This window comes from Octodon degus, unplaced genomic scaffold (genome assembly GCF_000260255.1).
Source record: "Octodon degus isolate 3935 unplaced genomic scaffold, OctDeg1.0 scaffold00087, whole genome shotgun sequence".
NCBI lineage: Eukaryota > Metazoa > Chordata > Mammalia > Rodentia > Octodontidae > Octodon > Octodon degus.
In genome coordinates, this window is record NW_004524663.1 from 9,789,943 (window position 1) to 9,817,562 (window position 27,620).

General features: G+C 41.6%; 1 protein-coding gene across 9 annotated transcripts in view; it reads right to left on the reverse strand.

Moving 5' to 3' along the window:
* Positions 1 to 27,620, reverse strand: part of Glis3 (GLIS family zinc finger 3) — a 445,783-nt gene that overhangs the window by 370,969 nt on the left and 47,194 nt on the right. Inside the window, exon 1 of one of the 9 annotated variants that reach the window (XM_023721943.1) lies at positions 660 to 720. The exons of the other annotated variants lie outside the window; for them this stretch is intronic. Within the exon in view, the coding sequence (XP_023577711.1) occupies positions 660 to 685 (26 nt within the window). The 5' untranslated portion in view covers positions 686 to 720. Of the gene's footprint in view, positions 1 to 659; positions 721 to 27,620 lie in introns of those variants that run through there. 9 annotated transcript variants of the gene reach the window in all.

Sequence of the window (27,620 nt, forward strand, 5' to 3'; positions counted from 1 at the left end):
ATGAATATCTTGCTAGTCCAAGGAAAGAGAGAGCCTGCAGACCCCCATCAGTTCCCTAGTCTGATGGAGCTTCACTTCCCCAAATCAAGGTCCCCATGGTCTCACCAATGCCGATTCCACTGCCTGCTATTCTGCTGTACCCCAGTTGAAGTACCTGCCATTTTCCCTCTTCCAGCTTAAATTGCACACATGCAGGAAGCCTTCTCCAACCCTAAAGCAGGCAGTCCTTCGTACAGAGCTGCTAGCACACTTATAAATTTTAAAACACCTTATCTTGCAGGATATGGCTACAATTTCCTAGGTATTAAATGGTCTCCCTGATACGCTTGAATTCCTTAGCCATCTATGTTACCCAAGTCCCACCTGCATTACCTTAATCCTGTCCACACTGCAAGTGCTAAATAAAAAATTGTTCCATGGGCTATTTCAGAATTTTCTAAATGTGTAAATCCACTCTCTATTCTTTATCCATGTTTCTATGGATTCCATGTGATTTTTATAAATTCAAAGGCCACATGGCTCTCCTCTAACAAGACCTACAAAGTAGAATTCTCACTGGAATGTGTATAGGCACTGGGATTTCCAGAAGGTTCCTAAAAGTATCTCTGAGGGGGTCGCAAGTTCTTTTTCAGTACAGAAAAAAGCTCATCCAGGCTTACCACCATCTCATCCATATTGTACACATCTTGATCTTTAAGAATGGTGTATTGCCTTCCAGCATACAACCTGATAATGGTATAAAAGAGGATGAGGGCCAGCAAGATACTTTGGTGGACTAAGTGCCTGCTTAGGCAAGTGCAGGGACCAGGGTTCAATCCCCAGCACCACATGCCACGCCAGCCCTGCCCCCAGGCACGCTGACCTGGCCACCGAGACTGGGTGTGGTGGTGCAGGCCTGTAATCCCAGTGCTGGGGAAGCTGGAAATAGGAGGATCACTATGAGTCCAAGCTGTGTAGTGAGGCCCTGTACCAAATGCAGTTAAATAAAAAAGAGTATGTATAGTATTGATTAAGCTTGCCCTCAAAAACAAGGGTTATTCCACATAAATTGCTCGTGGGAATCTAAAATGGTACAGCAACTTTGGAAAAGAGTGGGAAGTTTCTTAAACAGTTAAACAAAAATCTACCCAGAAATCCCTTTTCTAGATATGTAACAAGGAGAAATGAAAGCACTTACTTGCTGGAAAACTTTTATGCAAATGTTTATAATTGCATTATTCATAATAATATATGGAAACAACCCAGATGTCTACTAACTGATGAATGGATAAGTAAAATGTGGTATCCCAAAACAATGGATTATTATTCGACAATAAAAAGAATGAGATGTTAATGTATACTACAAAATGGATAAACCCTAAGAAAAATCTGCTAAGTGAAAGAACCCAGACACAAAGGATCACATATTATATGACTCAATGTGAGTAAATTCCCCAGAAAAGGCAAATCCTTAGAAACAGAAAGTAGATTAGTGGTTGCCTGGAGCTAAACACACAGAAGGAATCTTATTGGGGTAATAAAAATGTTCTACAAGTGGATTACAGTAATAGTTGCACAATTTAGCAAATTTACCAAAAATCATTACAATGTAGGCTTCAAGTGGCTAGATAACATATGCGCATTACACCTTAGTTTCCAACAACTGAGTATAAAAATAAATAAAGGTCGCTGATACTCTTTGTTTATGGAATGACTTCCATCTCTGTTCTTCATTCCCAGTTGAGATTTTAGGGTTTCTTCTATTGGGCCACTATGATGTTCATATTTTCCTTCAGAACCATACTGACTGATCTCACACCTTGGAAATGGGGATGGATCATGAGATACATTCATTCACTCATCAAGAAAATGCTCATTGAACTCTGTCCCTATGCCAGGCACTATGCTGGATATTTAGAGTAAAGTGGGAACTGAGACATTTGGTTCTTTGCAGTTCCAGGATAGAAGGTTACTCCCACAAAAGCAGGCCAAATAATACAGTGTTACATGTACTGTAATGGGGGGCACAAAAGTGGGGCATCTCCCTTTGATGTTGTTACTGGGAGCTAATGAAGAAGCTGGGTTAGGTCTAGAAAGGCAAATATGGAAACAAGGAGGGAAAACAGCAAATGAACACCTCTCCATGCAGAGAAGCACGAGTGTTGAGACCCTGAGGAACTGATGTTAATCTGGCCAAATGAGTCACGGTGTAAGACAAGAGCAACAGAAGCTTCAGAAAGGGGTAAAGCGATCTACCACAGCATACCCAGAAGCAAATTAAGGATTTTAAGCTTTCTCCTAAGTGGTATGGGGAGGCAATGAAGTGTTGTTCTAGGCAAGTGAATAGCAACACATCAAATGTGGGGTTTGCTGAAGAAGGAGGGAGGTCAAAAGTAGGACAGTCTATTAGGAGATCATTAAAGGAATGTGTGGGCTGAGAAGGCTTCCATAAGACCAAACAAAACAAAAACCTGCCTTCATGAGAAGTGACCTGTTCCTACATACCATCCAACTCTCATTTATGCCCCAGAATAAATAGCAGGACCTTGTGCAGTTGAACACATTAACACTCTCTCTCTTTTCTTTTAGATTTTTGTATTTGGTATAGGGTCTCGCGATGCAGACTGGATAGGTAATCCTCCTGTTTTCAGCCTCCCCAGCACTGGGATTACAGTGCACCATCACATGCAGACTCTGTCGCTGGTTCAGTGCGCCTTGCAGGGGGGGCTAGTGTGGCACAACACACTCATTTCTAACTCCTTGTTATACGTATGATTGTACCTCAGTTCACCAATTTATCTTCCTACAATCTGGTCACAAACTGAGTTAAACAAGAACTGAACCTAATTCAATAGTTAGGCTCAATATTGACCTTATGGGGAAAGTTGAATTTGTTCTTGAGTTCAGTTGGTGATCATAATTGCGCAAAGGACCACATTCATGCACCAAGGTATCACTAGAGCTCTAAAATGTCCCTCTGAAGTCTTATGTGCTCAAAGGTGAGAGCTTCAGAAGGTGACCTGCTCATGAGGACTCTGCCTGCATCAGTGGCTTATGTCAAAGAGGACATCATAATTTGATAGCATTATCGGGAGGTAATGGAAACTGGAGGTGGGACCCAGTTGACAGGACTGATTTGCAGGAGTGAGACCTTCTGAATTACAGCTGGGCCCTACCCCTTATCTGGCTCTTGTTCTCTGTCTGCTTCTTGGGCACCATAAATAAACAGCTTTATGCCCAGTGCATTTCCACCACAGTGTTCTGTCCTGCCACAGGCCTAAAACAAATGGCCCTACCTAGGCTGAAGGACTTTCCTTCACCAGGCAGAAATTTTGTCACAGAGACAGACGGCTTACATTCCCTTTCTCCTCCAGCTATTTCCTCTGACTTAAAAACTACATTCCTTTGTCCCTTCTGCCTGTTTAGTCAGTAGGTATTATTTGTCTCATTTTAAAGCTCTTCAAAAAGCCATTCCTGACAATCTAGCCACACATTTCTCCTGTATCTTCCCTGTGAAATGTTCTTTTCCTTTACACAGAATTTATTAAATTCTTCTGCCATTAACATTCCCATTGGTTAATCTGTTTTACCACTAAACAAAGTCTATCCAAGAGAACTTTATGCAATGTTGTAGATAGTTTATATTTGTACTTTCTAGTGTGGTAGCCATTAGCTACATGGGAGCATCTGAAATATGGTTGATGTGACTGATAAAATGAATCTTCAATTTGATTTGCTTACATCTAAATTTCCATAATCACATATTTGTAGTGATTATTTTATTGGACAGTCCAACACTAAGCACTATAAACTTGGGTACTACATCTTAGCCAGAGAGAATTATACCACTGAACCACCCATGCACCAACGGGTACTGTATTTTGTTCATCACTAAAATCCTAGTATGGATTTTATGAATCCTATGTAGAAGACTACAAGGCAAATAATAGGAATATGGTAAATATTTGTTATTAAATGGGTAATTATTAAATGAGTAATTTGCACAGGATCTCAGTACTAATACTTTTGTTCACCCATTTCTTTGTTCATTCACCCCACAAACACTTACCATGTACCCACAGTGTCCCCAGGATTTATCTAGATATTAAATACTCTGTTTTTGTAGAACTTATGCTTTAACAGGAAAGGCAGAAAGTAAACATGTAAGCAAAAAAACCTTAAGAACTAACAAAATAAAATCAACAATTTCAGATTGTGAGGCTTACTTAAGAAGGTGAACTAAGGAGACAGTAATGGAAGGGAGCGTGTGGTCTCGGTGACACTTCAACTCACTAGCAGCACTTCCCAGAGCTTCTGCGGTCCCAGCACAGGCTATGTTCTAGCACATATCAAACAAAGCTCATGATGCAAGTTAATGGAACAAACTTGAACAGAGTCGGAGGACTGCTCAGAAATAAATTCTGCCCTCTGATCATCTTGTCATAAAAGCTTTCAAAGTATGCATTTTTATGGAAAGGATGAGGTGGCAAAATTGACCCCTATTCTATTTCAGAGCTATTAATGTGTCAATCAGTGAACCCCAGCATGCAGAAAATTGCTGCAAACTTTAAGGAAAACCATCTTCTGAGTTACTTGGTGTGACCACACGAGTCAGAACCAGTGGCCAATCAAACTCCGCACCTGCAAGCTGTGTCTTCTGTTATTCCACTAACTCACTCAACATTTATTGAGCACTTGCTTCAGTTGCAGGGCTGTGCAAAGTCCCAGGACAGAGACCCATGAGCTCCCCCACTAGAAACAAGAGAAGCCGCATATAAAATGCCAAATACAACTTCAGAAGAGCTACGTGTCACCTTCTTTCTGCTCATAAAATCTCCAAGGATGCTGTGTTCTTCCCTAAGACTTAGGCTATTTCATAATTTCATATCGTAAGTAAAAGCAAATATTCTTAGCTATCAGGGCATCTATCACCATTGAGATTACAAGTTGTGTTGCCAGGAAATATGTTAGAATATAAAGTGTACTTTGTAGCTTGGGGGAAAAAAGCCACTTAAAGCTCAGCAATGGCACATACCTTATGTTAATGATTTGTCTAAGGGAAGTCTCACCCACAGGCTTACCTGGACTTGAAAAATATTTGCCCACCTCATCTGTGTAAGAGATTTCAGTAAGAGCAAACAGAACCATGCTCTGAACTTTGAAAAACCCATTATAGTCATGAGAGTAAAAATGATGGCTTTGTCCTCACAGCATTAATTGATTTGTATTCAGGTTCACAGAGCGGGGGAAAGAGACTGAAAATGCAGTTTCATAAAGATGAGAACAAAAAATTTTGAGATTACCTCCATCCTCTTCCTTGGAGGAGAGGATCCATATAAAAGCAAATAAACCTATGTAGAAACCCTCCCAACTTCACCTAGAACAATCTCCAATTAAAACTCGTCTAAACTACATGGAATGGTCACTGGTCATATGTTTGCTGTAATGATTCTGTGTATGTGTGTCTCTATGTACACATATGTACACGCATGTGTTCTATATACACTCACTTTGAGAAGTTGGAGAAAGACCAGGATACAGCTCAATGGCATGGTGCCTGCCTAGCAAGTATATGGTCAGAACTTTGATTCCCAGTAACAAAAAAGAAAGTTGGAGAGGGAGTTCACTTCTTTTGTTAAAGCCAATTGTGAGTTCTATGGAGTTCTATGGTGCATGGTGAAGAAAAATATCTGCTTGGCCTTATTACAACTCTATTAAGAAAAGATTCCTGAATTTTCCACTGTTTTGAGTATATTTTCCAAGCACCAAAAACCCTGGAGCTTCACAATAACGCCACTGCTTGCATCTGTGCCATGGAATCGTCTTTCTATGATTCAATCTCTGTGCAATGAATGTTCCCATCATCAACTTCCATTTCTAATACCTACTGAAAACACCAGACTCTGAAACATGTCTGCATAATTTAACCACTTCAAAGTGTCCTCATAACATTGTGTTACTACAAAGTAGTGTTCCAGCTTTCAATGTTTGTCTTCTTTAACAGTATGACAATACTTGATTGGTATTTGCCTGTCTTTAAAAGAAATGCAAACTCAGTTGTTTTCAAAATCCTTTTCAAAAATGGTTCAGCAACATAGGGACAGATACACAAGAATTTAAAAATCAAGTGGTTTTAATGAAATTCTTTATTCAAATCTAACTCTTTTGATGCTGGACTCGGTTGCTTGCTGCAGCATCTCACTGTGGTCTTCCTAATGTTTGTGAAAATCATGTCCACATAAATTCAGTACATATGCTCAGAAAAGATTGTTTTAAAAAAAAAGTCTTTGACTTTTCCTTCTATTTAAATAGACAGATGCTAGGGCAGAAATTTTTTTCCTTAGTTCTAAATTAATTCCATGCAGGAAGAAAATGTGGGTTGAATTGGCCAATTCACTGGACTTTAAGGACCTGCAGCAAAGGTTCCGGAAAAAAGCTGAGGGAGCCCAGGTCTGGCTGCCACACAGAAATTCGCAGAGATGCACACCAGGTTCTTTGTTTTTAGTTCTAGACCAATTTGCCGGTGCTTTCCAATTCACTCAAAGTCCTAGAACTCAAATTTCAAAACTTCTCACATTTTCCTGCTGAGTTTATTCTCATTATAGATACAGATCTGTAAATACTCATCCTCTATCTGTCAAGTGGGGATGTGGGGGAAGGGTCTGTCACCACAAGAGACAAGCCAATAAGGAATGTCACATGCTTTATATTAAAATCAAAACCTTTCTTCTCCTGAACAGCAAATTGGAATCGATCTGATCTGTACATCATGAGAGAATGAAGACCTCAGTACATTAATGGTGAACATTCAAAGGGGCTCGCAGCTACCAGGAGCTATGGTTCCGCGTAACGCCAGAACGAAACCAACAAAAGACAGGGTCGCATTTCCACCATCAACCCAGTTGGCTTCTGTGAGCCCCTCTGTGATCTCTCCCAGTCCCACAGAACAACTAAAAGAGCTTCAGAAGCCTGAGGTGGGGTGTCACGGTGACTGGTTCATGCATTAAGGGCCGTGACCAGGACCCTTCACCCTTCTGAAAGTGTGCCAGGAAGAAGCCGAGGCACAGACACAGACTCATTCACTTGGCTCAGACCCCACACCTGGTTAGACATCATTAGCCATAAAAACACTGTAGCGTTAAAAATCCCCCTGCAACAACTATTACTACGTGCTCTCTCGCCCTAACAGGCAACTGACTCCTTCCAAACAGGGCAACACTGGCAGAAATATTCTCAAGAACGTCAAGTACATCCACTGGCATACAGAATGCTACCCGCAGAAGGGCCGGTGTCTCCAAGTATCACATCTCTGTTAAGGAGCTTAAAAATGTACCTGGTTTAAGAGCAAGTACCTGCACCACCTTCATCTCACCCACAGTTACTCTTTTAGAAAATATACCTTATCTACACTGTCCTAGTTTATGTCCCATCTACACTGTCTTTCCAAAAAGGCAAGTCAAGCAGGCTTTAATTTACTGGTCAGAGGCACCAGGCCTACTGCACTTGAGTAACTCTTAAGCAAAGATAACTCCTCATTTTCTGGTTATTTTGAACTGGCACCTCAGATCACAAATTCAAACAAAACAAAAATAAGCAAAGAGCTTTCTCTGGAATTAAACTGTGCAGCAGCATGAAATAGTATTTATTAAAATAACCAGCAGACAATAATAGTCCTTTTAAAATTAAAGCAAGATGAGAGTTACACACATATGGGACTTATTCAGTATCTGCTATGAGACAGAAAAACTCATCAAAATGGACTTTCCCTTCTCCTGCTACCTCCATTAAGACTGACCCAGATTCTGCTCTAAAAGAGATGGCAGATATGTCTAACAGAACTCATGATTCCCCAGCCTAAGACGCCCATCCACCTAACCAGTTGCTCAGGTCAGAAACCTAACGTCATCCTAATACGTCTCTTCCCTTCTACCGCATCCTATCAGTCAGCACGTCTTCAGTGCTATTTCCCAAATTTCTTCCCACCCACCTTTCTCTTCTTTCTTCTAACACAACCAGTATGGTCTAAGCCAGAGCTATTCTGATGAAAAAATTTTACAATGATGGCAATGTTAAATATAGGTGCGACGTGCTGGGATGGAGACCAGCCACGTGGTCCTATGGTGCCCCGAATGTGGCTAATGCAACTGAGAAGGACTAATGTTAAGTAATTTTGAGCTGAATTTAAGCAGTCAGAAGTGGCTAGCAGCTACCACGCTGAACAGCACGTCTTAAAGCATCATTGTTTTCCTCCTAGTCTTTCAAAACACTACTCCCAAACCCATGCACAACATACAAGCCAAACTGGTCTCTTAAAAATGCAAATCTTCAGGGACCAGGGTTTGATCCCCAGGGTGCCCTGCAGGCCCCGCCCCCAGGGCTCACCGAGATAGCGACTGAGACTGGGCACGGTGGTGCGCACCTATAATCCCAGCACTTGGGAGGCTAAAAACAAGAGGATCACTATGAGTCCAATCTGTGTAGTGAGACCCTGTAGACCCTGTACTAAATACAATTTTTAAAAATGTACAAATGCAAATCATAGGCTGGGGAGATAGCTCAGCAGCCTAAGCACCTTGCTGGCAAGCGCAAAGACCCAAGTTGCATCCCAGGGTGACTGAGACAGGAGGATCACTACGAGTCTGAAATACGTAGGGATACCCTGTATCAAATAAACTAAAATTAAAATTAAATGTAAATAACACATAATGGCCAACCATAACCCACCTTAAAAACTCTCCTGGCTCTATCTTCAGCATAGAGCACAGAACTATCTGAAACAACCATTCTCTGTTTTTGCTTTTGTTTGGTTTTGCTTTGTCTTTTTATTTCCCTCCTACCATGTGAGCTCCATGAGAACAAAAGTTGGTAATCACGCTGTCTCTGTTATGTCCAACACAGCCCGGCCTGCAAGAAGAAACTCAAAAGGAAGTGCTCAATGAAAAAATAAATAATGTAAAAGCAGAACGCAATCAACTAGCTAATTTGTCACAATCCGGTAACAAGGTCAAGCAGAATCTCCGCTAATACAGAATTTCTGTACCTGACATACCAGTGAGTTGCTGAGAGATACCTTACATTGTCCTGCATGTGGCCACTGACATAATCTGACACACAGACCTAGCCAGCAGGCACACAGAGGATATAAAAGCAAAATTTAGGTCCTGAAACTAATGTAGCAGCTTTGGGGTACCATGTTCTAACCCAGAGCTTATTACATAACAAGTGGAAAAAGACAAAAGGTAACTTGAACAACCCAAACCCCCAGACCCATGACTGCAGCCACTACAAATCATGCTCAATTTACCTGATATACATTAACAAATACCCACACACTTGCACGTCAACACACCTAAAGTGCTGAAAAGCACAATACCACCACTTTGGCACGTATCAAGACACAAAAAGGCCTGAAATACCCTACTAACCTACTGAACCCACAACAAATGTGAGCAAACTCAACACTTTTAAACTTCCATTTGAATATTTAAATGTCTGTCACCTTTCACAGATCCCCTGTGAGCAGGGAGAAGGATAAAAATCACCAGTCACTAATCTGACCTTAGCTAAAGAAAGCAGTATTGGAAGCACCTGCTGAAGAAATAGACGAATGACTTTTGAAAGCCCATGTTAGCACCACTGAGATGAAGGGAGGTGTAGTCGTGGCTAGTGCAGTCAGTACAGGCAGCAGGACCAAAGTGGAGGTCTGTCCAGCACGAATGCTGGGCTGGGGGCGATTCACGTGATTAGGAAACAGAGAAAATGCACACACCAAGATCAGCAGGAATAAGGCTCTCATTGGGAGAAAAGGGAACACAAAGAGGGAAAGGGACAAAACGAGAAAAACCTGTGGTGCTGGATTAGAATTGGAGGCCCTGATGGAAACTCTTATCTTTCAGCTTATATATGCATAGGTATACAAGGGTATATAAAGATATATATGCCTAGGTATACATATATATATATATATATAGCACATATCTTATATACATAGGTATATAAAGCTAACCATAGGCATATAAAGATACAGAAATCCTTGTGTATGTATAATTACAGAAATCCTTGTGTATGTATAATGTGTGTGATGTTCATTTTTTAGTGTTCCGTACATCTCCCTGCTGAGAGCCAAACAGCGATGATATCTCAGTAGCAATTAGCACATCTACCATTCAGATCTTGCTTTCTAAATACCACTCACTGCCCGCCCACCCAAAGCAGCTATGGCCCTTTGTGGAAATGGCTGATTCCAGCACAAGAAAGCAGCGGATGAGCTCAGAACATCTCGTTCTGCCAAAAAGTAAGGAGTTACACGAAGAATATGGGCATTTTAAGTGGATTCAGGGGCTGCTGCTAACCAGATATGGGATATTTTGAGGATAGATATAAAAAACAAATTAAAGGCTCATATGTATTATACAAATAAAAATAAGATTTTTCAAAATTATGGAGTTAGAAAATAATCATTGTAACTAAAGGCATTCGGTAAAGTTTAATGAGGAATAGGCTATTTTTAAAAATCTCACAATAGCTCCAAGTCAAAAACTTATTATTCACTTATAAACACATGGATATAAAATATGTATTAATTAACTCAAGAGTGGAGAAACCTGGCACGTAGTACCTTGACTAAGGAACAGAAGCTCTCATCACGAGCAGACGCCTCCTGACTTTTGCACTGTGCACATTCAGTATGTCTGAGATAGCGCTGCCCAAAGCACACAGCCCGGCCTCACTGCCTCACCACAGGGCAACATCAGCAATGGAAGCAGTGCTCTTCAAAAGTGCTATGTTGGGCCGGCCACACAGCTCAGCGGACTAAAGCACCTGCTTAGGCAGACACAGTGACCAGGGTTCGATCCCCAGCACGCTGTGCCGCCCCGCCTCCCAGGGCATGCTGACACAATGACTGAGACTAGGCCAGCTGGTGGCGCGCACCTGTAACCCCAGCACTTGGGAAGCTGACAACAGGAGAAACACTGCGAGTCTGATCTACATAGTGAGACTCTGTAGACCCTGTACTAAATTACATTTTTAAAAAAAACTGCTAAGTCATCTCAGAAACTACTCCTGACTAAAGAGGATTAAAGAGCTATAACAACAACATGTGACTCTGGGTTGAACAGTAAAGGAGGAAAAAAAAAAAAAAGATTTCTTTTCTAGGACATTTGCGCTGAGGTAGTAGTTCAAAATGTAGAGCAACATGTCTACAAGTTACTCTTAGATGACCAAGGAAACAAATGTAGGTCAAAACTCTTGACATTTCTGAAGAACAAAGAGGGAAAATGATAGGTAAGAATCAAGCAGCATGTTAAAATACAGGCCATATGGGTTAAGATATACGGGAATTCTTCATATTATTTTTACATTTTTTCCTGTAATTTCAAAGTCATTTTAAAATGATAAAGGTGACCAAAAATATATAGGTAACAAAGGAAAACAGGAAAAAATATTTTTTATTTGGCATTTGCAAAACACATGTGTGAGTACAAGGTGCATGAATTAGCTGGAAAATATTTTTCCTATTTTCTTTATATGAATAAGAACATAAAGATAGACTGACAAGGTAGGTCAGCAAGATAGCTCAGCAGACTAAGCGCCTGCTTAGGCAAACGCAGGGACCAGGATTCAATCCCCAACACCACATGACACGCCAGCCCTGCCCCCCAAGTACACTGAGCCGGCCACTGAGACCAGGCACGGTGGCACACACCTGTAATCCCAGCACTGGGGAGGCTGAAAACAGGAGGGTCACTACGAGTCTGAGCTGCACAGTGAGATCCTGCACCAAATACACAGAAACAAACAAACAAAAATTAACAAGGCTTTGAAATTTCTCTAGATTTGATTCAGGTGTCTAAACTGATTTTTTTTCTTTCCCACCACCCTCCTTTGGCATGGAAGAACATCTGAAGAAAGAACCACCAGTACATGGGTGGGAAAACCTACTACTTGCCTTCAGCACAACATACTGTAAGAGACAGGAGCAAAGAGAACACGGAAATACGAGGGGCAGAAATGGGTGCAGTGAGGACTATGTGCATCTCCAACGAAAGGAAAAAGAGGCTCAAGCCTGTGATGAAAGGAAACAAGACTAAAAGGCAGCATATTCAGTCCTTACACGTAAGAAGACTCAGGGCTGGGAACTGCCTTCTGAGAACTCCTGAAAGAGACCCCAGAGGTTACCCAAGCACACTTGGACGAGGTAACCTATAACTTCAGCTGGGCTACAGCTTGTCTCTAGTCTGAGCCCGGGACCAAGCCACAATGTCTCCATCTCCCATGTAAAACAGTCGTTTGGACACAGGTGATCCACCCACACAGCAAATCCTAGACACTCTCTAGCCTTTTTCAAAGAGTCCAGGTACCAGCCCTTATGACTGAGTCATGAAAAATCTGATGCAGAGAAGAAATTGTCTTTTCATTAAGTGAGTAGTGCGAGGAGGCCAGGTGGCATTTTGGGGGTTGCTTAGGAGAAGAAGAAGGAAGACATGCTTTGTCCCAGTGTCTGGCATTCTAGTCCACAGTGACTGGACCCTAGGTCAGCTGCCTGTGGAGAGATCCAGAAAGAGAAAGAGGAAAAAGCTACTTCGGCTCCTGGGAAAACAGAGTTGGAACATTGCCACAGGCACCAAAGGAACCTCCAGATGTCTCTGTTTTCATCATTCTCGCTGCCAGTGCCAGTTCCAGGCACCTCTCCCTCCCTCCCTTTTTTCCACCCAGAGTCGGTGAGATGATACGTGTGACATCCCTTTGCAAACACTGAGCACTGTACAGACGTTAGTCACTGTGGACTAGAACTTCTTCACCAGACACCAGGACAAAGCATATCTTCCTTCTTCTCCTGAGCAACCCCTCAAAAGCCACCTGGCCTCCTCGCACTACTCACTTAATGAAAAGACAATTTTTCTCTGCATCAGGTTTCTCATGACTCAGTGCTTCCAGAAAGCCCTGCACTGACTCATCTTGGACCTGGAAAATGGACCAGCAGCAATGAGGTGTTTCCAGCGGGGCCACCATTTCCTCCTGTGTTTACTTGGCTGTTTCTTTTGTGAATCATCTTAATGCCATTACCTACAACAAACAAACAGACCCAGCCAAGAAACTGCTTAACCCCTTAGGACGGGAGTTGGTCGACAAGGTCAGACACCAGTGCTGCTTTAAAGAAAAGCATCACCCGAACCACGTCTGAGTAGGTACCGAGTCAAGGCGAATGTGGTATTCTTTAACTGTGAAGTAGCAATTGGAGTTTTCAAATGTAGTGTGTGTTTTATATCTTAAAAATTGGATTAGCAAGTGCATATGTTTGAGATAAAAGACATCAAATTCATTTGGCTGTCAGTAAGATTAAAAAGAGGCAATGTTCCATTTCTCGAGCCAACGTGTTCATTCACAAAGCTGTACTGAGCAGGAAAGGGAGTATGGGTTATGCTTCTGCCTTGTTTAATCTTAGTTGCCTTTGGGGTTACTCCTTCAACTGATGCTTTTGGGGGAACTGGACAGGGAGACACACCTTTTTCAGGTAGGCTGGGATCTTCCCTACAAAGAGCAACTTCGCTTTTTGAATACTTACATCTTTTACACCTACAATGCAAAAGTGGACCCCTTTTAGTATTTATGCAGCTTATACTTTGAGATGGTCTTAACTCTAATTGTTAATTGTACAGATTAGAAAACAGACAGCTGGGCTGGGGAGATAGCTCGGTGGCCTAAGCACCTGCCTGGCAAGTGCAAGGACCTGGGTTCAATTCCCAGTACCAAATGTGGTGCCACTGGGCCAGCCACTAAAACTGAGCGTGGTGGCGCATGCCTGTAATCCCAACACGGAGAAGGCTGGAACAAGAGAATCACTACGAGTTCCATCTATGTAGTGAGACGCTGCCCCAAATAAATAAGGAAATAAATAAAATTTTTAAAAAAAACAGACAGCTGGAAGAAGAAATTTGCAATCCACAGTGCCTCCTCTACCTCTCCACAAGGCAGATCCCCAACCCTGCACATGGCTCCAGCTTAGAAGCCTCAAGCCCTGGTCTAGCAGAGTCACTGTGGGCAAGTTACTGAACCTCGTAAATGAGCTGGGCACTGGCTCCTCACAGCCAGCACTTCTCATATGTACATTCTGTGATCTAGGACCTCCAAGTTCAAAACCTACATGTGTACTTCCTCCAGGGACCCAGCCAAGTACTCTACAAAGAGCTAAGTCCTTCTACTTCCTCTTGAAACCACTGCCTGACATTTGAGAAGACTCATCTTTCCTTTCTCTAGCACTTGGGCCACAGGTTTATTCTCTGCTCTAAGTTCCCTGATGAATGACAGCAGTTTATTTCCAAGATGCTCCAAGAACCCCCTGAATAACTGCATAGCTGAAGTTACCAGCCACAGATGAGAGCAAACAACCTTGCTCCAGAAACCAACCTGCAAGTCCTGCAGGCATCTACCCACTATTAAAAATTCTATCCATACCTCAAAATTAATTAGATTTTATATTTGCTCAAATATTGATTTTTTTCAACATTTTCTCATGATAGACGATAGTTTATGAAGAGAAGCAATCTAGATAGTAGTTATAAATGTTGGAAATTTGTTCTCTATAAATTTCAGATCCAATTTTGTAGGCTTATAGGTAGCTCAGATTGTGAAAACAAAACAAAAATATGAGAAAATGCCATCAAATTCAATAGATTCCTACTCTGCAGCCAATAGAAGGAAGAAAAAATAGTAAACTGTTAAATTTATAATTAGAAACATACACAAAGTAACAAATGGTATTGATTCCAAGACCACCAAAGTGATCAGGATGGCCAAGACCTGGCTAAGAGCAAAGTATTTAGATCCATAAGCCCCACTGGTACCCCCAAGCTTTAACTCAGTTCTTGAACATCTCGGTTCCCTCATCTGTGAAACAAAAGGATCTTAAATTACATCTAATTCTGACGTACTTTTAAGCATGATTATAACAAAATAGACGCTTGCAAACAATCGGTGAATTTTTGAGCAACTTTTCATCCAATGAGAAGAGGCAGCCCAAAAACACGCTGAACTGTCTAGCACCAAGATGCTTTGGAGGATGCTCTGTAGTCTCTAGAAGGACTCGCTAGGAAAAAATACTTCCATCTCAACACTAGCAATAGTCTCATTTTACTATTTAATCTTATGGATACCGCGATTCACAGAGCTGCAGAGAAACTCAGAGTCAAATGTCTGGCTCATCTTTGACTAATGGATCAGGGCCTCAGTGAGACACCTTGAGATCCTAACTTTCCCCTTTGCTCCCTTCCAATTTCTTTTCTCTGGTTGCCTTAGTGGTATATCATCTTCTGTCATCTAAATTTTTAGGACAGGGTGTACAGAGTCTCACTACACAGATCGTACTCACAGTGATTCTCTTGTTTTTAGCCTCCCAAGCACTGGGATTACAGGTGCGTGCCACCACGCCCAGTCTCAATCACAGTCTCAGGATGCCCCAGGGGCAGGGCTCGGCATGCCAGGAATCCAACCTAGCCCCTGTGCTCTGCAGAAGCAAGCGCTTTAGTCTACTGAGCTATCTGTTCAGCCCACATCTTAATTTTTAAAAGATGCTTTTAACCCTTTTGGAAACAAAGGTGGTATTTCAATCTACTTCATTTGCTGACATTAATATCAAACAGCAAAATAATAACTTGCATTTTTCAACAGTGTCACAAGTAAGCAAATACCCACAAACATGATAATGCCAGGCCGGCCAAATAGCTCAGTGGATTAAAGCTCCTGCAAGCAGGTACAGAGCCCAGGGGTTTGATCCCCGGGCCTGCCCTCCCAGCTCCACCCCCAGGGCAGGCTGAGACTGGCAACTGAGGCTGGGCATGATGGAATGCACCTATAACCCCAGCTCTTGGGAGGCTATAAACAGGCAGATCACTATGAGTCCGATCCAGTAGTAAGACCCTAAACACCCTATAGATCCTTCCCTAAAATATTAAAAAAAATAAATAAAAATAATGTCAAACTAGTAGATAAAAATTGTTACTTTTGAGTATCACCATCATCACTAAAGTATTTTTAAACCCTTAACAGTCACACAGATCTTCCTAGTATTTTTCTACTGGGGTTTCACACTTGTGATTTCATTAGATATCTCAAGAATCATAACAGATAGTTAGAGCAGCTACAGTTATGACTGTCCTCACCTGTATACTTGATGAAATCAAGGCTTAACAGGTTAAGCACTCTCTCTACTACACAAAATTCATAAGTTAAGAAGACAAGGTCAAGGTTTGTTTTTCCCTTCTTCAACTCTGGCCTTTTTTTTTTTATAACTACGAAAGGTTTTCTCTGATATATTTTACTCACTGAATTGTTGGCCTAGGATCTCCAACTCAAATGTTTTATTTAGATTTTCTTAGTATCAAGCTGCTAGTCAAAATCACACCAACCATTATTTGGCAATGGAGCCTCCTCACAGTGAGAACTGGATGGCTAAGACTCTGGAAAATTTTTCAACCATTAGAAAATGCATGAGTAATGTATTTCTTCCATTGGAATTCAGTGATGGCATTAAGAAAACTCATTCCTGAAACCTAACAAGGAGCATAAATACTTTAATGTGGTCTGCTGAAATAGTTACACAAAGTAAAACTGACTCTTGAGTCACTAGACCCAGTAACACCACTGAGCAGTAGAAGATGAAATCTACAAAAGGCAGGCTGAAGAGAGGATCTAACTAACTGCTGCTTCATCAGAGCTCACTGTGCTCCGACCACATCCAAGGGAAGGAGGCACGAAGTTCAAATAGTATTAATTTCCAAGTCAGTGACACTGCTAATGTAGGAGAGGGTGAAATGTTGACAACTTGAACTCTGGAGACCTTGAATAAACTAGAGTCTATTCATTGTACGAGTCATAACTTTGGAAAGTAAAGACAAGACTACATGTGTGATTTCTGAGCTTTAATTTCTTCAGAGAAAATGAAGGAGGTCAAAGCAAGCCACAAATTTTCTAACTCATCATTCTAGGTAAAAACACTTATTAGCTCCACCTACCTGAAATATTGTATTTGTTACACTGACTGCAATTTTCTAATATATAATGTATGGGTAACTGGTTCTGTCCCAGCACAATGAAATCACCCAGGAATTTCACTATTTTTCTTTAATCAGTTTCAACATTTACTGTTTTGAATTACTGGTTCCCACCCATGAGAGAAATACAGTCATATAAATGTCTTTTCTCAATAAATCTGTGATGGATACTCAAGTTCATTCTCCTTTCCAACATCTTGACAATAAAAATTAAGGTAAGTTGGTGTTTTACTTAGCTAATTCTTTTTTTTTCTCACTTACATAAAACCTACATTCTTCCCACCAAAACTATAACATTTCATTGAGACAGGCCTATGTATGTATTTCTAACAATTTTATAGCCAGTGTTTAGCACATGCTTATTAGAATAAATGTGTGTTGAATAAAAGAAGAAATTAACAGCAGAGAACTTATACAACTCAAACAGGACAATATAATTAGCTCTTTTCCTAGAGAAGGGTAAAGGGTGCTTTGCCCGGACTGGACCTCAATCTCACAGGAATAACCTGTCCAGGCATCATGGGGAGTAAAACAGTAAGAAAGAGCCAAGCTGGGCTGGAGATAAGAAAATTGCATGGCGTCCTGCTTGTTTATGAAACAGGACTTTATAGCACTGCTTCAAAGTTTAGAGATAGTGAGATAGGAAGAGAAGAGCCAAGTCTCCTCGGTCTGGCTACTTCTTATCTGTGTGACCTTAAAGCAAATTACTTAACTCTCCTGCATGTTGGTTTCCTCCACTATCAAATGGGTAGGAGTCACAGGATTTACCACTCAGAGCTGTGGACAAGGACCAAAGAGACAATGAATATGAAGTGTCCAGCTCATACAATGACCTCGGGAAGCAATGACTATTATTGCTAATTAGCTTAAAATAAATCCCTAGAAAATCAACATGTAGTTTTAAAGGAATTAGAATTATTCATCTTTAAGAAGTACAAAGCTAGACTCTACCACGTGCAGATGGAAATCCAGTGAGAACAAGGAATATCCTTGGAAGTTAGAAACAAGTCTCCTAACCAACAGTAGGTCAGTATGGGACTAGGCCTGCAAAGATGCCAGAGGACGGCACAGTAGGGTCGTCCCTGGGCTCATCTGATGGGAAGTATGCAAAAGCAGTTCCTGGAGTCAGCTCTCTTTCTTGAGCAGATGGAAGCCCCACCAAGCACTCTGCTATTTCCTCCTCCTCTCTGTAATATTTGAGAAAGGTGATCTTCCCTGGCCTCAGAAAGGACAGAATTTGCTAGACTCCCAAAAATGGATCATGTTATGTTACCAATTTTTAAAAAAACAAGGCAGGCCTAGATAATGATGGTTTTGAATATGAAATTAGGGAAAACCACCAAAACGTGGAAGCAAAAGAGGCAGCAATTCTAGCACAGGATCAATCGTCTTTATTGTGGAGATGTGCCGTAACACAATGGCAAAAGAGCAAGCAGATCAGTCAGAAGTTTTGGGCACAGAAAATATTCATAATTCTAAGTGTGTTCTCTGGTGATGACTTTCTTATCATTGACTCAAACAATAACTCAAATGGCTGAAGAAGTCAGTAACTCTAAAAAGTCAAGCACTGACTTACAGAACACAAAGGAAGACTTGAAAAGCCCAAGATTTTGTAAGAGGTTGGCATAAAGATCTACCATAGTCCTTCTTGGGACTTCTATAGGATCAAAAGGTTCTGTGAAGACAAAAATTTGCAGGTATCCACATGGGATGAACATAAAGCATCAAGTCAGATGAAAGCCAAGAAAACACAAGGCCCTTTCAGGAAGGAAAACAAGAAGTAATGACAATTCAATTAAAAATCAACACTGTTAAGGAACACGAAACCTTCCTTCATGTCCCAATTTCCAGGGTCTGTCCATGAACTCAGAATGTATGCAGAGGGACAGTAATATAAGAAGGTGTTTTCATAGAAATTTACTTAAGATCACACAGTTTTGGGGATTTATACATGATTAATTTGCAAAAGCTTGTTGAGGACCACATTATCAATTTTCCATCTCCAGTGCAAGAAAATTATTTTCTCCATACTTAACAGGAACAAAAGAGGAGTGGTCAGGATAATCGCCTACTTATGAGGCCATCAATACCTTTTATTGCCAGGGAACAGAAACAAAGGAAATGGTTTGGAAAAACAAATTAGAAATTGGTGGGGAGAATTTTAAGGTGGAAATAGAAAAACAGAAGGGCCCTGCTCTCTGGATACTAACGATACATTTAGTTTTAAACACTGAGTTTTAAAGATTGATGGATGTCCAGGCACAAGTGGCAGGCAGCACAGGGGTGGCAGACAGAGATGGAGAGTTGTCAATTTGAGGAGGACAGGTTAAGCCCCAGAGTGCCCAACTTCTCAGTGCAATATAAATTCACTCATATGCAGATAAAGCTGAGTAGTTCCACCAAGATCAATCTCAAAAGATAAATCTGCAAAACTCTATTTCATGTATATGTATACATGCATATAAAAAATCATGCTCGTAATTAGTAATGTGCTAACTAAATGTCTGGGCTCACTAGATGACTGCTATAAATATAAGCTGGGCAAGGAAAGAGACGCAGCATCGTGTTACAGGTAGCTGTCTACAAAGAGCTTCTTAATCCTCTCTGAATGTATGCGAGCACGGGCAAGCCTCCAGGCTCTCAGGTAAACACATCTTTGCTCTTAATAATCTGTGAATACAACGATATGAAATGAAAAATGATCAAATGATGATGCTTCCCCTTGCCATACAGCCCCAATACAGAAATTGCTGGTGCCACCTATTGTTGAAAACACAGAACTGAAGTGCCGGCTCCTGAACTAACTTCCACAGTGAAACTCCGCTCTGTTACCTTCCTGAATGTAAAGTTCCCACATCCACCCACTAAGAGAGCCACCTAAGGACAGTTCAGTCTGCTCTAAAATACAACCAACATATCATGGGCATTTTCATTTCCCACTTGATGGTTGGTTGAGTACAAGAATCTAGCAATAGTTAACTGAATGTAGAAAACAAAATCACAACAGGGTTTTGTATAGACTGATACAGAATGAGCTCAAGAATAAATGATGAGGTCTAAGAAAACACAACTTCAGAATGAGGTACATGGATGTATGACTATTTTTTAAAAGGCGACAGATATGTAAGGGTGCACACACAAGCACAAGTGTAAGGCCTTGAAAGAAGACATTCTCTGCGCTTGTTTTACTTAGTGTAAAAATTCTACAACATGCACATACCCCTAATTCTTAAAGAATAATTTAAAATGAGTAGTAATTTGTAATGCAATAGTTGATATTAACATTGATTCTGAAAGTCACTATGGCTGGAAAGCATAGCAAGTCACAAGCAACGAACACGGGCAAGGTCTAGCTTGTGTGTGGTACAACAAGCAAATGCAAAGCAACAGGACACAATATTCACATGAAAATTTATCCAGTATCAGATCAGACAAGTTTCAGAGTAGCCAAGTACCAAGCTATGACGAAATAATGTCAAGATATCTAACTTTCACTGGTCATCAGAAGTGGTAAGATAGCTTTCACTGATTATTGCGACCAGCCACCAGATTTCAGGGTAAGAGCAAAAGAGCACTGGAAAGACAGGAGCACAGCAGGAGGCCTCTGGTAGGGTTTACAGGAGGACTGCAGAAGCTTTTGCATCCCAAAGCTACCCTGAACTTTCTTCAGGCATGTTTAAAAGTGTCCTAAAGCATGGATGTTCTCTGCCTTTCTGGATTTATTAAGATGTAAAAAAGATAAATAAAATATTTCCAACTTTATTAATATTTGCTTTTCTAAACAGCTTTGATAGGAAGTTTCTATTACACTATCCCTTCTTATTTAAAAAAAATAAAGAAGGAAAACATAAGTCATGGTTTTTCAGCTAACTCATAACAACATACAGGAGAGCTAAGTAGACCTTTATACTTGAGTACATATATCAAATGTCACATCTCCTGAAAACTGATTCACAAAAATAATTTCTGTAAACTTACTTATTTCTTAATATTATTCTCCCTAACTTGAGATAACGCTGACATTTACACTGAAGGCGGAGCTCTGAAATTTATTCTGAATATTACTCAATCACTCTAATACCAGGAAGAAACTAAATCCCTTAATTTCTGAAGCAATTCTGCAGGAGAAAGAAGCACAAGCAGGCTGCACTACAACAGCAACTCAGCATTCCTGGGGAAGAACCTGGAAGAAAATGAGAACAGTAGGAGCCAGAGAAGTCAGCCCTATAAGCCCAAATTCAGTAACCATCTCTCTGATCCAAACATAAATTTTGACATTTTAAAATTTTAATTTTCAGAAGCAAAAACCAAGGAGTAGTATCAGCTTTAAAGGCAAGCTGGATCTCTACTGGGTATGAAACCAAAAAACACAGAAAATAGGGCTGAAGGTAAAGAAGTCCAGGATCTTAGGTCAGAAACAGGCAAAAGGTAGAAAACCGGCCTTGTAAAGGATACACAGATCTAAACTGACACACACTAAACAGTTCAGTTCAACTTTGTACTTAAAGCCAAAGACCAAGAGAGATTACCCTTCCTCTTCTGCAAATAGCCAAATTCGAACACATCTGCAAAAGAAGCTGCACAAAACAGTAGATAGAGGCCCAACTGTCAAAGGCTCCAGGTCGATGAGCAACCGTGGCCTTAGAGAAAGAGGAAGACACCTTCAAGGAGGAGGTGGGCCAGGGCGCCTGGCTTGCTTCATGGCTGGGTCAGCGCCCAAACTATCTCAGAGCAAGGAAACACCAGGCACCACTATGGTTCTCAGCTCTCCACTGGGCCAGGGGCACCAGGTGAAAGAAACTACATAACCACAAAAGTATTAGTCAAGGAGAGGGATAGAGAGGAAGAAACAAAACAAAAAAGCAGGAATTTCTCACATTCAAAAAAAGCCCACAAACTAAAATTCCAAAACATATGAAAGAACTGAATTCTAGGCAAGTCAAATCAACCATCAAGTTACGAATTCAGCCCAAATGAAATTAATTTCATAGAATAGTCAGACAAAAACTTTAAACATGTTTAGGATGATTAATGAAATTCAGGAAGAAAGAACTAATCATTATAAAGAAGGTAAAGAAGTCAAATTTATGAGAATAAAAAAAAAAAGCAAAGTACAGGTGCATATTAAAAAGAGGCAAAAATTTGGGAACATAACAGCGTAATTAACAAAACTACAAGAACCTCAAAAAATGGGTTAATATCTGTTTGACACATTAAAAAATAGTAATTAAGAAGATTATGTTAGGGAGATATCCTACTTCATTTAGAAGGAAGTTGCAAACAAATAATCTTTAAATCTCAGGCTCAATTAAGAGATTTGGAAGCTATATTGACAAGCTGCAATATATATCAAATGATAATTTCAGGGGAGAAAAAAAGAATGGAGGAAACTAGAAAGGTGGAATATTTGGAGAGTTGTACCAGAACTGGGGACAGGAAAAAGCTGAAAGCTTGCCTGGGATAAAGAAAGCTACATTCACACCTAAACACACTGTCATGCAGCAGAAAATCATGCAAAGAACAAAAACTCTCAGAGAAATTACAGTTAGAAGGTTTATAAATTTCTTAAAAGCAAAAAGAAAAGGCCAATGACAATAAAATCTTCAAAGTGCTCAGAAAGATAGCTATCAGTCAAGAATTTTATGCCCCCTAAAAAAAAAAAAAGAATTTTGTGCCTAACAAAAGTATCACTCAATCATCAAGGAAGTGCTAGGGCCAGCCTAATAGCTCAGCGGATTAAAGCACCTGCAAGCAGGCGCAGGGTCCAGGGGTTTGATCCCTGGGCCTGCCAGGCCGGCTCCGTCCCTAGGGTGCGCTGAGCCAGCAATTGAGACTGGGCATGGTGGCATGCGCCTGAAATCCCAGTTCTTGGGAGGCTGTAAACAGGCGGATCACTATGAGTCTGATCTAGTAGTGAGACCCTAAACACCTTGCAGAACCTTCCCTAAAATACAAGAAGAAGAAGAAAGGTAGCACTGTATAAGGATGTTCCCAGACATCCAAACGTGAAGGCTGACATTCACAGACCATGCAGGGAACATAATAAAGGACATACATCTAGTGGGCCTAGGAAAAAGCCTGGGACAGAGCTGGCCACGGACCTTTGCATTGCCGCAGGTTCCTGTCAAAGGCCTTGTCTCTGCTCAACAGTAGGCAACACTCACACACAGTCCTCATTCGCAGTTACCAGAAATCAAGGGAAAAATTATAGCATCTTAAAAGGCTTGTGTAAATGTATGTAGCTCCCCGTTTCACCACTCAAAGCATCACATGCACAAACAGCACTAAGGTTCTTATCCCACTCTGCCATTTGCTTACTGTGCTACGCTGCACTGTGCCTGCTGCTCTGGACGCCCTTGCCTTACTTTAAGCGGATAATACATAATGTGTAATTTAGTAGTTTGTTCGGAGGGTACTATACAAGAAATTGCCTAAACTTGATACACGTTCTGTAGCAACAGGCAGATGACTACCAAGCAACTACTATACGCTTCTTGGAGTCGCCATATCAGACAACAAAAACTAGGAAAGCCTTTTTATAAAGCATTAAAACTAAGAAATTGCCCATGTTACTGTTTTCCCTCCTAAAATTTCCCTTAGCTTGTTTTCTGCATTTTAGGGAAGGGCCTACAGAGTGTTCAGGGTCTCACTACTAGATCAGACTCATAGTGGTCTGCCTGTTCACAGCCTCCCAAGAGCTGGGATTACAGGTGTGTGCCACCGCACCCAGTCTCAATTGCCAGCTCAGTGCACCCCAGGAGCGGGGGTGGCACAGCAGGCCTACGGATCAAACCCCAGGCCCCTGCACCTAAATATTCAGTATTAAGGGCCCACCAAATCGCTCAGTGGATTAAAGTGCCTGCTTAGGTAGATGCAACGGCAGAGGTTTAATCCCCGGCATGCAGTGCAGGCCCCGGCCCCAGGGCAGTCTGAGAGAGTGACTGGGAATGGTGGCCAGCAACACTTGGGAGATTGAACACAGGAAGATCATTATGAGTCCAATCTACGCAGTGAGACCCTGTAGACCCCTAATATAATACATATATATATATATATATTTACTTATTTATTTATTATTAAGAAGTAACTAAGTGTTAGGTCAGCAGGGTGTAGCAGCAGCTGCAGCACTCTGGAAGGCTGAGGCAGGAGGATTGTGAGTTTTAAGCCCAGCCTGGGCAATACAGTGACTTAGCAAGACCCTATCCTACATCAAAATGAAAAAGTACAAAAAGGGCTGGGGAAATAGCTGGATTTGATTCTTCGTAATACACACACATACACACACACACACACACACACACACACACACACACACACACACAAAGTGAGAGGTCACAATCACCCAGGCACCTTCGGCCATCCCAGAGAGCAGCCTGTCAACCACAGAGTACTTTGGGTAGAAGGAGGGAAAGCAAAATAATTCTTACTTTGGGCCAGTTTCTTTCCAACTCCAGAGTATCATCAACTACTGCACTCCCAAGGGGACCACTGCCACCATGGCTGTCACCACATGACAGTAACGAATGTATTAGCAAGAAGGAAAAGCTCCACTGGTCAACTACTATAATTTCGGCACTACTTACACAAACAGGTGCTGCCTTTTTCAAAGAGAAAGAATTCCCATGCTGTCTTCAATCTGTGAACATGGCAGAGAAGGTGACTTCCTGGTGCTCTTGTAGTGAACTGCAGCTCCTCTTGTCACAATTTCCATCCAAGTGCCCAAAGTCACTGCCAGCCAGTGTCACTATAGACATCTAAGACTGCCAGTGCCCCTCGTAACAGGCCTGGACTTTGTACCAGGACTGGCCCCTTGTGGGCCTGCTCGGGTTCTATTTGGTCTGTTCATCCCAAACTGTCTCGATCCCTCCAACTTTTGCTCAGGGATGCTGTTCAGTGAATATGCAGGGCTCAAGGGGTGCTCCCTAGAGTATTTTAAAAGACTCTTGGCTCTAAGATGTGGCATCACTATTGTGGTTCAGCTACACAAACCCTCACACCTCACCTTTCAAATTCAAAGAACTTACATTAAAGTCACCACAGCTGAACCACTCACTGCAAACCATTTAGCTAATGATTAGTACATCAGATCTTTAACAGTACTCCTGCTCTCCAAACTAAGGAGATCTTCTGCCAACCTTCTTCCTTCTATATACTTAACTTTTCAGAAATGGGGTCCCAGCGACAAGACATCATGGCAGGGCATGGGAGGGTGTGAATGTGGTTCTCGAGACTCAATTATCTGCCACTCACTGGCCATGCCAACTTCAGCAGGACTTGTGACCCCACTGCACTGTTAAGGTCTAAGTGAGACGCTCCTTAAACTGGATGCCCAGCCGCACCCAGCACACACTGAGAGGACAACGCATAGCAAGCTATCGGTACGTGAACATGTGCTGGCCCTGACCACAGTCTCTCCACCATTTCAAAGGAATCCAGCTCTTCAACCTGCACCAAGACCCCGGAGTCAGGACTCACAGGAGCACCACTGCCCTCACTCCAAGGCATCAGTTAGGCCTGGAAAGCTGCACCTGTCAGCCTGAATAAATATGCGATGGGAGTCAGTGTATGGGCAAAGCTGGAGTGAGCACAGGGAGAAGACGCACGTGTGTGCACTGCTCTGAACTCCAGTTGAGACTTTCATCAGCTTCCAGTTTCTAACAGCTTCGTCTCAGTCACTCAGCCAGGCTGGGATTGGGCTCAGAGGGTTTCTGACAGTGATTCAGTCCTTTTGCTAAGTGCCAAACAGAGCAGAAGAATTCATTCGCCTCCCAGTTATTCCTACTGGCTCGAGGCAAGCACCCTTCCCCATGGCCGAGTCCTCCTTTCCGTACTTCTTGTAACTAAGGCCCTCTGTGAGTGTGAATGCGCGAGAGCGTATGTGAACCCACGTGTAAGTGTGTGAAAAGGCACACGCTAAAGGGCAGTGAAGTATTCCCAACGCTGGGAAAATCTTTCATCTTGGATGGAAAACAAGATCATTACCATGTAATCACTTTGCTGTGCTAAAACATCGCTAATAACAGGTCTGTGTGCTGCTGAAAACCGATTAAGGAAAAGAGGAAAAAGCGACAGGACTGAGGCAAGCTCTCTCCGCAGAGCGCATCCCCGCATACTGATGAATTTCTCTTTCAGACGCTGCCAAATGACAGAAGCAGCAATCGCCTCCAAAGAGCAAAATAACGATGGAAAAGAGATGTTGAATATGGCTCAGGCTGCTTACTGATTAACGATTTTGCACACAGCACTCTGCGCAAACCTGCGTAGTCATTGTTCCTAGTAAAGCGAGCCTTTGTTGACAGCTGGAGACGAATGAGCTTCGCTGACCAAGTTCACTGTTCTCGCACAGATTAATAGCTGGAGCGCTGCTCCCCGGCCACCGCCAGGAAAACTTGACGTGGTTGTCAAAAAAAAAAAAAGAAGAAGCAAGAAAGAAAAAACAAAAAAGACCCAGGGGAAACCTTTTGTTTTGAAGGTGAGAAGGAGACTTCCGACCTCATGCACTAAACATGTCTGTGGTTTGTGTCCCTTTGTCTCCTTCACTTATTAAAGTTTTGAGTTTTTAAATCAGTTCAGCTCCAAAGTGTTTCTAATCCTCAGAATTCCCACTTTTAGGAAGTATTTCCCTCTTCCACAAGGGTTGAGATGTGACAGATTGAATATTTGTTTTTATGTTTAAACAGTTTTTTGTTACAGTATTTGCAAATATTGGCTGTGAAGAGTGAACTGTAGAAGCAAAGCGAATTTTAAGAAAACCTGGGTGGAAAAATATCTGAAATGTCAAGCAGAAGAGTAGAATTTCCACACAAGCAAAATGATTCACTTCAACATGATTGTTAACTAGTTTCCCTCGACATGTCATTTATTCACAAATAGTGTCGAGCCCCTGCTCTATGAAAGGCATCTTTAGATGCTATCTTATCTAAAATAAAATTTAATTTATTTAAATTTAACTCGTTTCCTACGTTCTTAGGCCCCAAATTATTAAACAAAACAATACTAACCTGAAAAAAAATCCCTCCAGGGAAGGCTACCTAAAATGTCTCATTGCCAGGCAAAACCGGGGATCGAACACAGACCCCTGAGCTTGCCAGGGGAGCGCTTATTCTACTGAGCCATCTCCCCAGCCCTAGGTCCAGTGTTCTGGTGGAGATCGCTCAGCATACTCAGCTGAGAACCGTTTCCAGTTGCACTAAGCACGGAGGAGCCTCCCGCCAGTGTAGCACCAGTAGGTCCCGGTGGCCGCAGCTACTCCTCCTCCACGGGAAAAATCACAAAATGCTTTAGAAACCATAGAAGCCTGAACAAGTCGCACAGATGTTCATTGTCGTCACTCATCTTACTTCCTAAATAATTTTAAGGAAACATTCCAATAAAGAAAGGGTGCATTGTGCAAAGATAGTTACAGCAGGTTGAGTAAAAAAAGTGCTCTTTAAAATAATGTAAACATCCAATACAAGGAACAGTCAAGTGGTCTCTCGGTGGAATATTACACAGCCATAAATATTATGACAACAGGAAAAATAAAGGGTCAGTCATGGCAAATTTACAGTGTCTGGAAAAATCTAAATACAAATTGAGTCTTTATGGGGC